The 15,170-nt window shown below is 42.5% G+C and overlaps 1 protein-coding gene across 2 annotated transcripts in view; it reads right to left on the bottom strand.

Annotated features, from left to right (window-relative positions):
• lepr (leptin receptor) overlaps window positions 1-15,170 on the bottom strand; it is a 48,187-nt gene that overhangs the window by 20,311 nt on the left and 12,706 nt on the right. The window contains exons 1-4 of one of the 2 annotated variants that reach the window (XM_063201813.1): window positions 14,388-14,540; window positions 10,268-10,320; window positions 5,627-5,863; window positions 1,546-1,666 (exon numbers count right to left, since the gene is read on the bottom strand). In XM_063201813.1, the coding sequence (XP_063057883.1) occupies window positions 1,546-1,666; window positions 5,627-5,863; window positions 10,268-10,307 (398 nt within the window). In that variant the 5' untranslated portion in view covers window positions 10,308-10,320; window positions 14,388-14,540. Of the gene's footprint in view, window positions 1-1,545; window positions 1,667-5,626; window positions 5,864-10,267; window positions 10,321-14,387; window positions 14,541-15,170 lie in introns of those variants that run through there. The other variant, XM_063201814.1, reaches the window with a different exon arrangement.

The following is a 15,170-nucleotide window of genomic DNA, read 5'->3' as shown; positions in this document are numbered from 1 at the left end:
TCTGGATTACACACATTGAACACACTGTCATTCAAAATACTAAAATCAACTGCCATACTAAGTTCCCTTCCTCATCACATGGGCAAACTCTCTTCATACCGGTTCACAATCTGAAATCATCTCCCCATAAGGACACACATTGCATGTCATATTGATGAAAAATTAGTGGATGCAAGGAGAAAACACATTTGTTTAGTTTTTGAACTCAAAAATATGTTATACAAGACATCACTTTCATGTGGTTACCCAACATTTTACAATAAATTAGTGCAATTTTTTAAATGTCAGAAAAATATGTAAAATATATACACATCTGTGTACTCCAAGTCTAAAAACAATATTTCAGTATTTTACTACAGACAAATATCCTCTTTAGGAAGTAGAACACTGAAGAAAATAAGTTTCTACTGTGTTTCAAGTTGAGTATAGAGTTTTACCTTGTGCATATTAGTGTTCAATGGTTCACATAAGAGTGTATTAAAATGACTACTTGTGTGTGTCATTTGAGAACAAAATGGCCTTTCTAGAAGAGAGTACATTGTTTTGAGACAAGACGTGCATTTTTCAGAGGTAGTGAGGAATTTTGCCCGTTGTGTGTGAGGTTTGGAGATTTGTATAGAGTTTTGAGAATTCGAGAACTGATTCTGAAAAATGTGTGTAAGCAATCGAGAAAAACTGTAATATCACTTCATAAGGTGAACAGCAGACAGCAATACTGTGTTCTTCACATGGGAAATAAGCACATTATGACCATTGAAAGGTCAAACCTACACGTGGGGAGTACTAATCTCATACTACACAATGATTAACCTGTTAAACTACGGTGTCATATATTTGTTGTTTCCAGAATGACCGAATTGTAGCGCGTTACTAAAGGCAGAATGACTGAATTGTAGCGCATTACTAAAGGCCATGTGTTATGTCATAGAAGAGTAGTAGGCCTACTATGGTAATTAACCTTTAAATTACTGTAACAGTGTGCCTCAGATGGTACAGCGTGCATTAAGGGGCTACAGTGTTCACATTTAAAGTAATTCAAATGTTGAATAAAAGCAAAAGAGAACATCTTCTCTTGTGTTATATGTGAACATGGCACAGTGTCAAGAGTAGTTTGTTTGTTCAAGCGAAGCACTAAATGTCTTCCTGTGTTTCTCTTCACATTTTTTTCTTTTTAACATTTTGTCAGCCGACACTTAGTAAGTTAAACAGAAGAAGCCAGGGGTCACAACAAGCTCAACAAGCTGCCAAGAAAAACAATGGGCATTAGAGAGAGAGAGAGAGAGAGAGAGAGAGAGAGAGAGAGAGAGAGCAAGAGAGGCAGAGAGAGAGAGAGAGAGAGAGAGAGAGAGAGAGAGAGAGAGAGAGAGAGAGAGAGAGAGAGAGAGAGAGGAAGAGAGCAGGAGAGGCAGTGAGAGATAGAAAGATTGAGACAGACCATAGAGAGATAAAGAGGCAGAGACAAATGAGAGAGGGAGCGAGAGAGAGAGACAGAGAGAGATGGAGGGTGAAACGGTGCGAAAGAGCCAAGGGAAACAGGATACTCACGGCCAACGCCGCAGGCCAATTGTGACAAGCCTGTCCGCCGTCGGCTCGCTCTGTAGCTTTCGAACACAAATTAGATTTTCCCTCCCCTCATCAAACCAGCACAGGACGTTCAAGCAGACGGCTGCAAAGAGATTTAATTAACACGTTAGCTACCCGTCTTGCCATTCACAGCCCAACACATGCTAATTGAAGACCTCGCGAACCACAAGATGCTATGTTAGCATAGCTACCATCCGATAATAACTCATCCTTAGTAACAAATAATAAACATATACACAAACATACAGTTATCAAAGCAGAGACCTCCTAGCTCAGTGCACACTACATTGTCATTAGTGTTCGCTGGCTAGGCGACCCTTCATTTCTCTTGCTTGTTTTCATCTCAAGGGGGAAGGACCATAATCAAAGACATATGAAAGGTGCATGGGCGGTAGTATGGCCAATTCCCAGAAGAGGTCTTTATTGAAGTGGGTTGCTCAGGCTACCCTAGGATTAACAGCCTCACCTCAGTAGCCTGTAGGCCCCTACAGTGTTTCAGCGCACAGGAAGTAATAAGCAAGAAAGTCACTAAAGATCTATGTGTTCACAACCAAATAACAAGCTTAATCATACTATGTCTTTTCAGGATTGCTTTGTCTGAATTGGTCTATAATTTTAAATCCATATGATTTGATTTCTCCTCCCCTTCCGCTTTTTTTTCACACACATGCACACACACGTGCATAGCCTAAACATTCTCTCTCTCTCTCTCTCTCTCTCTCTCTCTCTCTCTCTCTCTCTCTCTCTCTCTCTCTCTCTCTCGCAACACACAGACACAAACACCCTGGCACACTTTTTCCCTCTCTGAATAGCAGTGACATTTCCATCAGTAATTGCATCGTTTAATTATCTTTCCTGGGGGCCGTGTCGAGGAGAAGAGCAGGTAATGTGCATTGACTAACAGACGTAATGGCCCCTCTCTATCGATGAAGCTGAAATAAATCTCGGCACACAGATCTAATCTGGCCAAACCTCCATTTACGCCTACACTTGCACCTCAACTGGAATAACACAACAGTGGTCTTCCGATACTCACTTTACTGTGAACATCACCTGAACCTGAACGTATGCGTGTTCCTCAGTTTTGGTAGTATAGTCCAGTCGTGATCCCCATAGGCCCCTATACTGAACCCAGAAATGTTGAGTACCCTAAAGTTTTATTGCAGAAATGTCATCTATAGGTCAAATGAAGGGGATTTAGCTTGGTTGCCCGAAGTTGCACTTTGGGCAATTTGCATAATTAGCATAAATATATTGTTAAGGTAAGACTATATAGGTGAATAGGCATAAAAACTTAAATCATAGATATCACCTTGAAACTTTCTCAGTTGATTACTGATGATAAGAGAAGAAAAAAATGTATTGGATGTTTTTTGTATTTTGATGTTAAGATATGCAAATGAGGGCATACATAATCAATTATGCACTAATTTGCATACACATGAAATCAGCTTTGCATGGTAAAACCAGACTCAAAATTATTTTTCAGTGGATAAAATATGTATATTTCAGGGTTGAGGTAGTGAAAACCTTTTCAAGACCCTGGTCAAGAGACAGTTTTGACATGTACCGTAGATGGATGAATTAGGTGTTTCATGCTAAACAGCTGTAGCCTGCATGTAGGCCTACATATACAGTGAACAAATTCAAAAGAGCTACGTATACAAACATCATACAATAGTATCAATTAATCGTTTATCAATTAATTGTGATGACACGAATCAATAATTTGCATCCCTCACCACACCATTTAAAAAGTGTTGGGGGGACCGTATCTTAACCATTCATACCAAGAAGATAATGAGGCTGAAGAGAGTGTCAAAACAGAATATGGAGATGGTGAAGGCGATGTGATCATCAAGACTATATATTACAGTTCATTACACTACAGTACAGTACATGTACTCTGCTGCACTGTACTCTACTGCACTGTACTGTACTGTAATATACTCTACTCTAGTGTACCGTACTGTACCATACTGTACTGTACTGTACTGTACTGTACTGTAGTGCACTATACTGTGCTGCACTCTACTGTACTCTACTCTAGTGTACTGTACTGTACTGTACTGTACTGTACTATACTGAACTGTACTCTACTGTACTATCTACTGTACTGTACTCTACTGTACTATACTCTACCGTACTGTACTGAACTGTACTGTACTTCACTATACTGTACTCTACTATACTGTACTGTACTGTACTCTACTGTACTGTACTATACTGAACTGTGTTGTACTCTACTGCAACATACTGTACTGTACTGTACTATACTGAACTGTATTGTACTCTACTGTAACATACTGTACTCTACTGTACTGTGCTGCACTGTACTGTATGCTACTGTACTATTGTACAAATACATAGGACTGAAACATGTAGAGTATTCTGAGGTCAAGTACAATATGATGCAAAAAGATGTGGTTGGAATGAGTAATGTTACTGTTACCACTATAAATCTTGAAGGTTAAAAAGGTCCTGTGGAATTTTGTTGGGGGGGGAAAGGGGGCATGGTTGGCTATCCTTCCTCCTGGACTATGTGTGTGCCTTGCATATCAAGAAAATGAGTAATGGTTCACCTTTATATGCCATATGAGAATTGTTGCTTTATATTGATATTTCTCCTATACTGTAGGTAAGGGTGGCAAAGACCTATGGTTCATGTTGTCCATGAACGGTCAGTTTTGAAGTAGCAATTGAGGTACTCAATGATCACTGAGGTAACGGTAATACAACACAAGTATACTACTAGGTGAGGACTTGTTTGCAAATTCTGAAAAAAGAAATACATTTACCTCTGTCTACTTACTGAACACCTACTTAGAAATAATTTTCTTTATTTCATCTCAACTGAAAATATACATTGAGTAATTTATAATGCCATTCTTAAAAATGACTGAAATGCACTCACTACTGTATATGCACAATACTAAGTGTGAAGATGTAGAATTTGGTGATGTTATGGGTTATTCACACACATGGAGAGGCCTTGTCCCTGACTCTATCTCATGCAAATAAAAATATTTATGTTATGGAAATTAGAAGATGGAGAAGCTGCTACCTTGGACACCTTGTTGCACTGACAGCTCCCCATTCAGTATGCTGCTGAGTGAGCATTCGCAGCAGTCTATTCTCACCTTAGTTTTAGTGTGGGAAATACTCATTTTAATACAGGCGAAGTATGAATCTTCTCAACTTGTTCACAATGTTACATTTGCTGTCAAGCATGTAAGCACAGACTCACTCATATGACATGTTAGAAAGTTTTTTTTTCAGATGGCTCCTAGGCTAGAATTACTACATATACCCTAAAGAAACACCATGCAAAGTCTGGTGCTTTTGTCACTTCCGTAATGGTAAAACCCTTAACAGACTCCACGATAATCTATCCATGTCAAAACATCTTCTTGACCAGGTTCCTCAGAGGGTTTTCACCAATTCAAGACTGAAATATACAAATTTTACCCACAGAAAAATAATTTTCAGTCTGGTTTTACCATGAAAAGCTGATTTCGTGTGTATGCAAATTAGTGCATAATTAATGATGCATGCCCTCATTTGCATATCTAAACATCAAAATACAAAAAACATCCAATACATTTTTTTCTTCTCTTATCGTCAGTAATCAACTGAGAAAGTTTCAAGGTGATATCTACGATTTAATTTTTCAAGCCTATTCACCAGTAGTATTCCTTACCTTAACAATATATTTATGCTAATTATGCAAATTGCCCAAAGTGCAACTTTGGGCAACCAAGCTAAATCCCCTTCATTTGACCTATAGATGACATTTCTGCAATAAAACTTTAGGGTACTCAACATTTCTGGGTTCATGAAATCACGACTAGACTAGTATTATTGTAATCCTCAAATTCAGATCACATTTGTAACAAAGGTGGCAGAGGTGTCACGTATTTCACTCGTATCTGTACAATTCTCTCTCGAACATCAAAATTGTAAAGGCTGACATTTCAGCCTTTTTTCCCCCAGAGGCAAATGACTGAATTATGCATGCTACACCACATGTCCGTGGTCTCACCTGTACTGCTGTGTAATGTGCCAGCGTGCTCCGGCTCCACAGTGGAGTTGCTGCCATGGCACTTTAGCGTGTTGGTATTCAGGGCAGTGCCCCCTGGGCCAGCTCCAGCACTGCTGCTGCCTGACGTGGGGGTGCCAGCTTCGGATGCAGCCGGCAGCTCACAGCACAGCGGCCTCCTCCAGGGAACTCCCTCATACGGGTCGGGCGACACCCCTGGCGGGTCCAGACAAGCTACTCCTGCGTGGGGAGAGAGAGAGACAGGCGGTGAGACCAGGGTTGCCAAATGAGACTGGTGATTTCCAGCCCAAAAAATGCCCAAAGCCCTTCTGGAAGCACTAAATCCCGCCCAATTTCAACTCATTTCTATCTATTTCTATGGCCATAAATTGGCAGGAAAAAACAGTTCAAGTGCCTTTTTTACCCGCAGACGGCCATCCTAAACAGCCCAATTGGGCGCGAAACTGCCCAATCTGGCAACACTGGGGATGACTACTGGCAGAGTTTGGCGGTGGAGTGTTTGCAAACCTCCCTCCTGAAGCCTGATCCAGATGTGATACAGATGCGATTGGACTAGACCTCTAGCTCAGTGGTCTCGCACAGGTGTGCTCTCATGCCAGAGGGCTGCCAGTGCTCTCTGTTTGGTCTGTGTCCTGTGTCCTGTGTCCTGAGAATGTAATGTGTGCTGCTGCCCTTGGACAGGTCTCACTTGAAAAAAGAGATTTCTGTCTCAATGTGGTTTTGTTCCCTGGTTAAATAAAGGTAAAATGTAACTAAAAAGGAGGTTGTGAGTTTGAGCCTGAACTGGTGGGCTACGCATGAAGATCTCGGGTACACTGGTGCTCAAAGTGGATCGGTGCATATGACCATAGATGGTTCATTGATACCGTATTACCAAAAACAGCAGAGCAAGGAGCGTCATGTACCAGATCATTCACTTGTTTTACCGCTTCCGCCTTCCTCCCAATATTAAACGGCATTCATCACCGCTTGTGCAATGAAAGCACAAATTCGAGTCACTTTAATTTGGACAGCATGTACAGACACACACAGACCACAGAGACCACACGAGAAACATAAATCATTTAGAGAATTTGCAGAATCTTTCAAGGCATTTCACAAAACTTTTCCATTATGTTGTAAAAGAGACTACAGACACATGTCTATAGTAGATGTCCAAAGCCTGAAGTAGACATCCAAATGCTCTATGTGGATCTATACAAAGTTTTCGGGTAACCATGAGATTGTACAGGCCAGCCAAAGGTCTCTTTTGCTGCTAAAAAAAGTCTTGAATGACCTAAAACACAAACTCCAGTTCATAAACAGGGAGCACTGACTTTAGTTACAGGAAATGGATCATCGACCTTAGTGTCAAAATACTCAAAAAGACGCATAACAAAATAGGCCTACTTTTTTGGAAATGGAATGGAACCACAGTCAAGTTCTTCTTAATCTTTGAGTTTATTTATATTTACGTTTAGTTTATATTTATGTTTAGTTTATTTATTTCTTCAAACAGACGTTTAGACTGTGAAAGCCTTCAAGAGGAACTTGGGTGTGTGATCCCATTTCTCCACTGAACAGAAATGAAACACTAACAGAAAAAAATGAGCACTGATAGTCCAATCAGCTTTCTACCAAATCCAAAACAGCCACGCGTGATGTGAAGGCAACCAGGTCATCAAAGCCTCTCTCATTTGCCTTTTCTCCATGGCGTTTCCTTGACACCCACCCACCTCAAGCCTGCCTATCTCACACCTGCCTGCCCTGCATACGCTCAACTCTGGAAGCTTCGGAAATTAAAAATACCCTGTCATGTGTTCCTCCACCTTCATGTTCCCGCAATTCTGGCAATTTCACTAATGAGTTGACCTTTCTGTCTGATGTTTTGCATTCCTATAAACAGTTATTTACTTTTATGATTTTTTCACACATAATTACATAAACAAGGGTTCTCATAGCTGGAGGAGAGTCATCAACAGGTACAGTGTAGATACCATTTAAAGATAGGTACAACTCACAACATCTGGAAACAGTCTATACTAGGTTTTTATTAGCCATGGATAGTAGCCACACTTTCCACCTCCTCCTTCCTCCTTCTTCTGTTTCTAAGCACACCACATGTCTACTATACTCATAAATACCTCTCTCTCTCTCTCTCTCTCTCTCTCTCTCTCTCTCTCTCTCTCTCTCTCTCTCTCTCTCTCTCTCTCTCTCTCTCTCTCTCTCTCTCTATGAAGTGTGGGCTTTATATTGTGCTGTAGTTTTCCATTAATATACACTTGCTAGACGATTCTTCAATAAAGCAATTATAAATCTGTCACTCTGACTCCATATCTCCATCCATTTCTCTTCCTGCCCGGCTGCTTCCTCTCAGCAGATACCTGTATTGACAAGGCTGTGATGCTCGCGGGGGACAATGTTGTGTAAATCCACACCAGTGTCCCCCTTTATCATTCCGCTTCTCATTTTGTTTCTCTCTTTCCTTCTCTCCATTCTATCTGTCTTTCTCTCTCTCGCTCTCTCTCTCTCTCTCTCCTACCTATCCCTTGTTCCAAAATGTTGCCCTACAAAGCCTCCTCCTCCTCCTCCTCCTCCTCTTCTCCTCCTCCATCTCCATCTGCCCTCCCTCAGAGTGTGTGCTGAGTAACTGACTGGATCTGTTGATAATCATGAGGCCATCATCACCAGGCCACAGACAGGAGAAATGGCTGCCAGCTGCCGGCCTCACGGGAGAGTTTATACCTCAAGCACTACCCCGGGCATACGAGTACACTAACACCTACACACACACACACGCACGCACGCATACGCACGCACATATGCACGCAGGAAGGAGCATGCACACACACACACACACACACACACACACACACACACACACACACACACACACACACACACACACACACACACACACACACACACACACACACACACACACACACACACACACACACACACACACACACACACACACACACACAGATATAAAGAGGAGAGGTAGCAGATGAGCACATACACAAAATCCACAAGGCTATCCAAATATACACAGAGGACACACACCCTTCTTATAACGCCACTTAAAACAGTCAGGCACAGAGAGAGAGAGAGAGAGAGAGAGAGAGATTTACACACACAAATGTGCACACGTACAGACACGCACACATACACACACACACACACACACACACACACACACACACCCTGTAGCTATTCCTCTTCAGCCTGCTGCTGTGTATGACTCATCCCGGGCAGCTCTCCTGCATGACCGCCTTATAGACGTATCATAGCCAACACACACCAGGGGAGACCATGTCTCTGTCTGGCTTATTACACACACACACACACACACACACACACACACACACACACACACACACACACACACACACACACACACACACACACACACACACACACACACACACACACACACACACACACACACACACCAGGGAAAACGCTCTCTCTCTCTGGCTTATTACACACACGCACACAAACATACACACACACAGACATACACACACATACACACACACACACACAACCCCCCCCCCCACACACACACACACCAGGGAAAACGCTCTCTGTGCACATGCAAGCACGTGCACACATACGCACACACCCACTTGCCTATTCGTAAATATAATCTCTCTAATAACTCGCTCACTCACACACACACACACACCCCCACACACACACACCAACACACACAACCGACACACACACACACACACACACACACACACACACACACACACACACCGACACACACACACACACACAAGCCTGTTGTTTGCAGTGGCAACATTAATGTTGTTGGTTATTAGCATCCACTTACAGTGCTTTCCCCTCCGGGGCCTCATATATGTTTGTGAAGCAGTCGTATAAAAGCGAGCTGGGAATTGGGCAGTCATATGGATATGATGCCTATTAACTACACCATTGACTTGGTCTTGATGAATGGTCCCCAGCCATGCAATGAATCAAGTTCATTTACAGCCCCATGCCTTTCTTTTTTCATCAATGGGTACCATTTCCATTTCCTTACAGAACATGCTGGCTGTGGAATAAAGACGTTTGCAGCTGCAGCACTATTGGTGTGTGTGTGTGTGTGTGTGTGTGTGTGTGTGTGTGTGTGTGTGTGTGTGTGTGTGTGTGTGTGTGTGTGTGTGTGTGTGTGTGTGTGTGTGTGTGTGTGTGTGTGTGTGTGTGTGTGTGTGTGTGTGTGTGTGTGTGTGTGTGTGTGTGTGTGTGCGCACGCATTGCGTACCGTACATGTATGTGTGTATGTGACAGTCAGGAACAAATCAGAAACTTTTAATTAAAATGAAATAGGCTGAGCTGACATGAAACCAGTCTGTGTGTGTGTGTGTGTGTGTGTGTGTGTGTGTGTGTGTGTGTGTGTGTGTGTGTGTGTGTGTGTGTGTGTGTGTGTGTGTGTGTGTGTGTGTGTGTGTGTGTGTGTGTGTGTGTGTGTGCGCGTGCATGTGTGTGCATGTACTACGTGATGTGTGCGCGTGTGTGTGTGTGTGAGAGAGAGTGAGTGAGTAAGTGCCTGTGTGAGGGAATGAGGCATTAACAAACCTTAGATATTTTAATCTAAAAGTTGGCAGACGACAGACACACACTGCAACTTACCATGGGAAGCGAGCAGCAGAGTAACCCAGACCAGCAGCATAGTCACAAGAGTCCTGCAGTCGGAGGAGAAGAAAGGAACACGGCACTTTAGGGATGACTGGAGGGAGAATGAGTCAAGATTCTGGCCACAGACAAAAGTCAGGGGGCATTAAACTGCTGGCAAAAAAAATACCCACACTAAGTGATACAAACCAGAGGGCCCGCTATATCCTTAAAAGAGAAGTGTGTGTCATTTTTTTAGTGGTGTATTTGCAGAATGTATGCAGCCCATTCACAAATGTAATCTGTAATTGAATGTTGAATGATTGAATATTTATTACCACCATCTACTGATTGCACATGTTTTCATTATTACTTGGAAAGGTACACATTTCACACATGAATAGGTGGATCTCTTCCGTGTACCTGCAATCATGTGGAATTACTAGGTATAGACATCATAGACTGTTCTTACTCTGGACAGACCAGAACAATGCATTCATTCATTCATACAGATCACATTTATGAATGGGCAGGCTACAATTAGTAAACAAACTTACATTTTCACACTGAACCTTTAAAGTCAAGTAAACAACGGGGTCTTAATATTCCAGAGTGAAATGATATAACAGCAGAGTTTTTGCAACAGTGTGAAGAGTCGAATTACTCAGTTGAGTAGCAGTTGAGTCATGAGTCAGTGTAAAATGTTGCAGTGTGATTTTAACTCCACAGCCAGAAGATTCTCAAGGAGAGAATAACTATTTGCACACGGTTGTAGCAATACAGATTTCATTTATGTCAAGAACACCTGACATGTTTGACCATGTGTGTTGCAGCGCAGTGTTAGCTATTAAATGAATGCTGTCGCCAGACTGTACCACAGATCGTAACAAGCTCACAAGAGAGCATGGGAAGTCTAGGAGCTTTGATGGCATCTTCCAGATGTATTATTCAGTGTCCCTGGCAGTGGTCTAAAGATATATGCACATATGAATACTGCACAGTTTTACTGTCATCTCTCCCCCATTCAGACATTTGTTTTTAAGATTTCAGAGGAAGATTCTGAATGTGATAATATGTACACTGTGAATTGCGAAGAACAGACAGTGCTTATTAACCAGCAGTAACCCATTTATCAATAGATCATAAAATCATCAACAAGTAAGTTGTTGCGGCTATTCAAACAGAACAAGAATATTGTTTTCATGGCAACATCGTTCCAAAAGATTTGAGGTATCAAAATGTAGGTACAGGTCCTGTTCTAGGTTTAAAAAAAAGAGTTTGGTCATTAATAGCTATCACACCTTCGTAGTGTTCACCATTCAGTCGTCAAATTCTGTTTTCGATAAGACCGGCAGACAACATTGCACCTCTTTGCCGTTTGCTTGGCATGTAATTCAACTCGTGCAGTATAATGCAGGGAAAAACATGTCGTAGATTCACCAGTAAACATGTTGCCATGACAGATCCATTAAGATTAATGGAAAGCAGCAGACAACATTGCACCTCTTTTCCGTTTGCTTGACTTTTAATTTAACACATATACAGTGTGAGGCACAATAAAAACATGTTATTATGGCCCCAGATTTACCAAAAAACATGTTGACCTTCAACAGCATGTTTATACTAATGAGCTATGCCCTAATACCACAGGAAATAAGCCAATAGAAGCCAATAAGGGACCCAATCACCAAACTCCACTGTGTGCCCTCATCAATAACACCTGAAGTCAAATCTCCTTTCGCATTAATAGTTCAGAGCACGTTCAGGCTTAGCGGCGGGAATAAATGAATACTGACTGTTTGAGTGGAGGAGGACAGATAAGCCACCAGGCTGGGAGGGAAGGAGGCGGGAAAGAAAAACAGCTATCATAGCCAGCCCATAAAACAGCCGTCTCCTGAGGCTGCACCAGAGTACACAGTACACTGACTCTGCTCCCCAACAGACACAGAGATGCTGGGGGGAAGAGTGGAAAAGACCCTGCATCTCTGATTCTAGCTCTTATCAAAGTGGGGTCCGGGGACCCCAGGGGGGCCACGAGGGGGGGGCTAAGGGGGACGCGGCAGGTTGAAAGGAAAAGTATGGCTAAACAAAATGGCCTCGTTAATGCCATTGTGAACACTGCTATATTCACAATTCCTGTTGTAGTGGCATTAAACTTATGGGCGACTTATGAAAGGGGTTGTGCTGAAAATAAAAATAGTGTGGCACGAGCCATGCCAGGGGGCCTTGGCTGGAATCTATTGGTATATGGGGGGGCCTTGTCTGGGTAAAGTTTGAGAATCCCTGGCTTATTCAATGACAGCCTTTCTCTCCATGGTGTCAGGCTCTCTGCTTAAACCAAATCAGGGAAATTGCTTCCCTTGTTGTTCAGTCTTGATGGGCAATGTCCTGGACAATTTTTAGGCTTTCTTTCGGAGGAGGTTGAGCAAAAAAAATGGCTTTCAAGTACATCTCCTGTCAGCCTTGGGAGCACTCAGCCTTACCTCGCCTCTGAGTTCCACTCTACAGTGAATGTTGTTACGTAACAAGGCAACTACTTTGGAAGTCAATGTGCATAATGTACTGCTATTCACAAACTCATTCAGGTATGACTTGAGCTGTTGCTTCAGCTATCCACAGGAAATCACATCCAAACCAATGTGGCAAACAGAGTGTGGAAGACAATCCATCATCTAGGCCTACTTTGTTTTGAGGTGCCCAGTTAGAAGTACTATTCCCCAAACACCCACCCGAAGACTTTTTAAATCGCCTCTGTTTATGTCGGAAAAGCCACAAATATGGTGATGAGACGGCTGCAGAAATGAAAAAGACTGCAGTGCATTCATAACTTTGTTTGCCACAAGCAAATAGCCGACACACACGCACACACACACGCACGCACACACACTCATATGCACACGCACATACAGGCTATGTGAACACACATACACACACACACACACACATGCACACAGACACACACACACACGCACACACAGGTAGATGTGAAGGGTTGGCCCGGGGCTGTTTGTCCTCTTGCAGTGAATCACTTCTGCTATTCACAGCAGTTGAAATCAGTACTCAGAACTGTTATGGGGCCAAAGGACCAGGCCTGAAGCGATGGGAGTGCCTAAGGTGTTCTGTTTTCCATGCTCCTCATCACGTAGTGGCCTACCCAAACAAATGTCACAACTGACTGACTGTATAGATTGAGTGATCATTCTGTACTCCATAACACCATAATATGAAAGCTCCTAACATAATACTGTATATGATATGTAGGGCCTAGTGTATACATAAAAATGACAGAGGTAGGCCAATAAACATAGCTTTTTTACATTCTTATTTTTTCTCTCTCCCCTGGGCCTTATGTTTGATATATGTAAAAATATTAAATATGTAAAAATACACAGGCTAATCCAATTGTTCAATTGTTTAGGCATCATCTGCGCGACACTCCAGCAATCCACCTGAAACGCCCGGTGATGCCAACTAACTAACCAAAGGAAGCTCTAACCTCAATGCCATAGCCCTGCATGATTCTGAATGCTATCTGTGCCTGCCTGCCCGTGAAGAAGTTTCTCCAAGTCCGTGATGCTGATGGCGTGAGTCACCGTCGTCACAGACAAAAAAACTAGGCGCACTCCCGGTGTTTTGAGGGGCTAAAGGAAATCCTGACTTTTCCCAGACATTCCGCTCCTACGTCAAAACTAGGTAAATATGCTATATTTAAGGAAACGGTTCCACATAGGCTGCAGCTAAATTAAACAGAAATGTAGGCTAATTTAGAGACTGACCTATTTCACTAGAAGTGCAGACTAAACTAAGCCGCAAAGTCTGAAAACAACAACCAAGCCAGCTGCAATGACACTTTCAAAAAAAAAAAAGTAGCGTTGTCTTCGATACAGTGTGTGACATTGTGCATTGGCTTCTAGCCGTGCGGAAAACAGAACTCCAAGAAGCGCACGATTGAGACACTGAAAATGTCACAAGACGCTGCGCGAGCTAAAACAGCTAGACTCGCACCAGGACGGGAAATGACAGAAGAATTTCACACGAAAGTTCAGAGACAGGCAACTGCGCAAAAAAGACAAGTAAAGCGAACGTAGATGATCCGTGATAAAACTCTCACAATGAGAAAAATAATACAATGACTTACTTTTGATAAGTCCGTCAGTAAATTCCTGTGATTATAGAGGTCTTTGCTCCTCGTGTTTTATTCCACCTGGAATAAATGTGTCTTTGCCATGATATCCTCACGTCAATATATAGCCTAATCAGATAACATAAACCATGATAACACCGACATATCTCTGTGGGCTGTCGAACGTAGTTCTCGCTGACTGAAGACCTAATCCATCTGAGTTGAACACCGGCTGTAGAGACAGCACCGTCTCCCCACCTCGGTAAAGGCGGAGACACGGAGTGACATCATGCATATTTAGCAGCTTCGTCACCACCCAGTCCCAACAATCTTTAGGCTAGAATTAATTATGTTGATCTGCTCATCTTTGAAAAATACTGAAGCCCAATTAGGCTACTTGTAGCCTATACAGATATGTTTTCCCCCCAGATTAATACTCTCCTTGTTAATACAGTTGCCTATATTGCATCATGTCCACCTTAGGTTCTTTCTTAGGTTTCAGAAATCCTGTAGCCTACATGTTAAGCAAAACAGACAACATGTGGGTTGGTGTAGTAGGCAAACCCAGTGATGGCACTGGCAGCATGCCATACACATTTGTAATGGATACAATGGACAGTTTTAGTTAGTGTGTGTGTGTGTGTGTGTGTGTGTGTGTGTGTGTGTGTGTGTGTGTGTGTGTGTGTGTGTGTGTGTGTGTGTGTGTGTGTGTGTGTGTGTGTGTGAGAGAGAGAGAGAGAGAGAGAGAGAGAGAGAGAGAGAGAGAGAGAGAGAAAGAGTTACCAATCACAAGCACAA

This window comes from Engraulis encrasicolus, chromosome 6 (genome assembly GCF_034702125.1).
Source record: "Engraulis encrasicolus isolate BLACKSEA-1 chromosome 6, IST_EnEncr_1.0, whole genome shotgun sequence".
Classification (NCBI taxonomy): domain Eukaryota; kingdom Metazoa; phylum Chordata; class Actinopteri; order Clupeiformes; family Engraulidae; genus Engraulis; species Engraulis encrasicolus.
The sequence above is the reverse complement of the archived record's forward strand: the minus strand, read 5'-3'. Positions and strand labels throughout refer to the sequence as shown.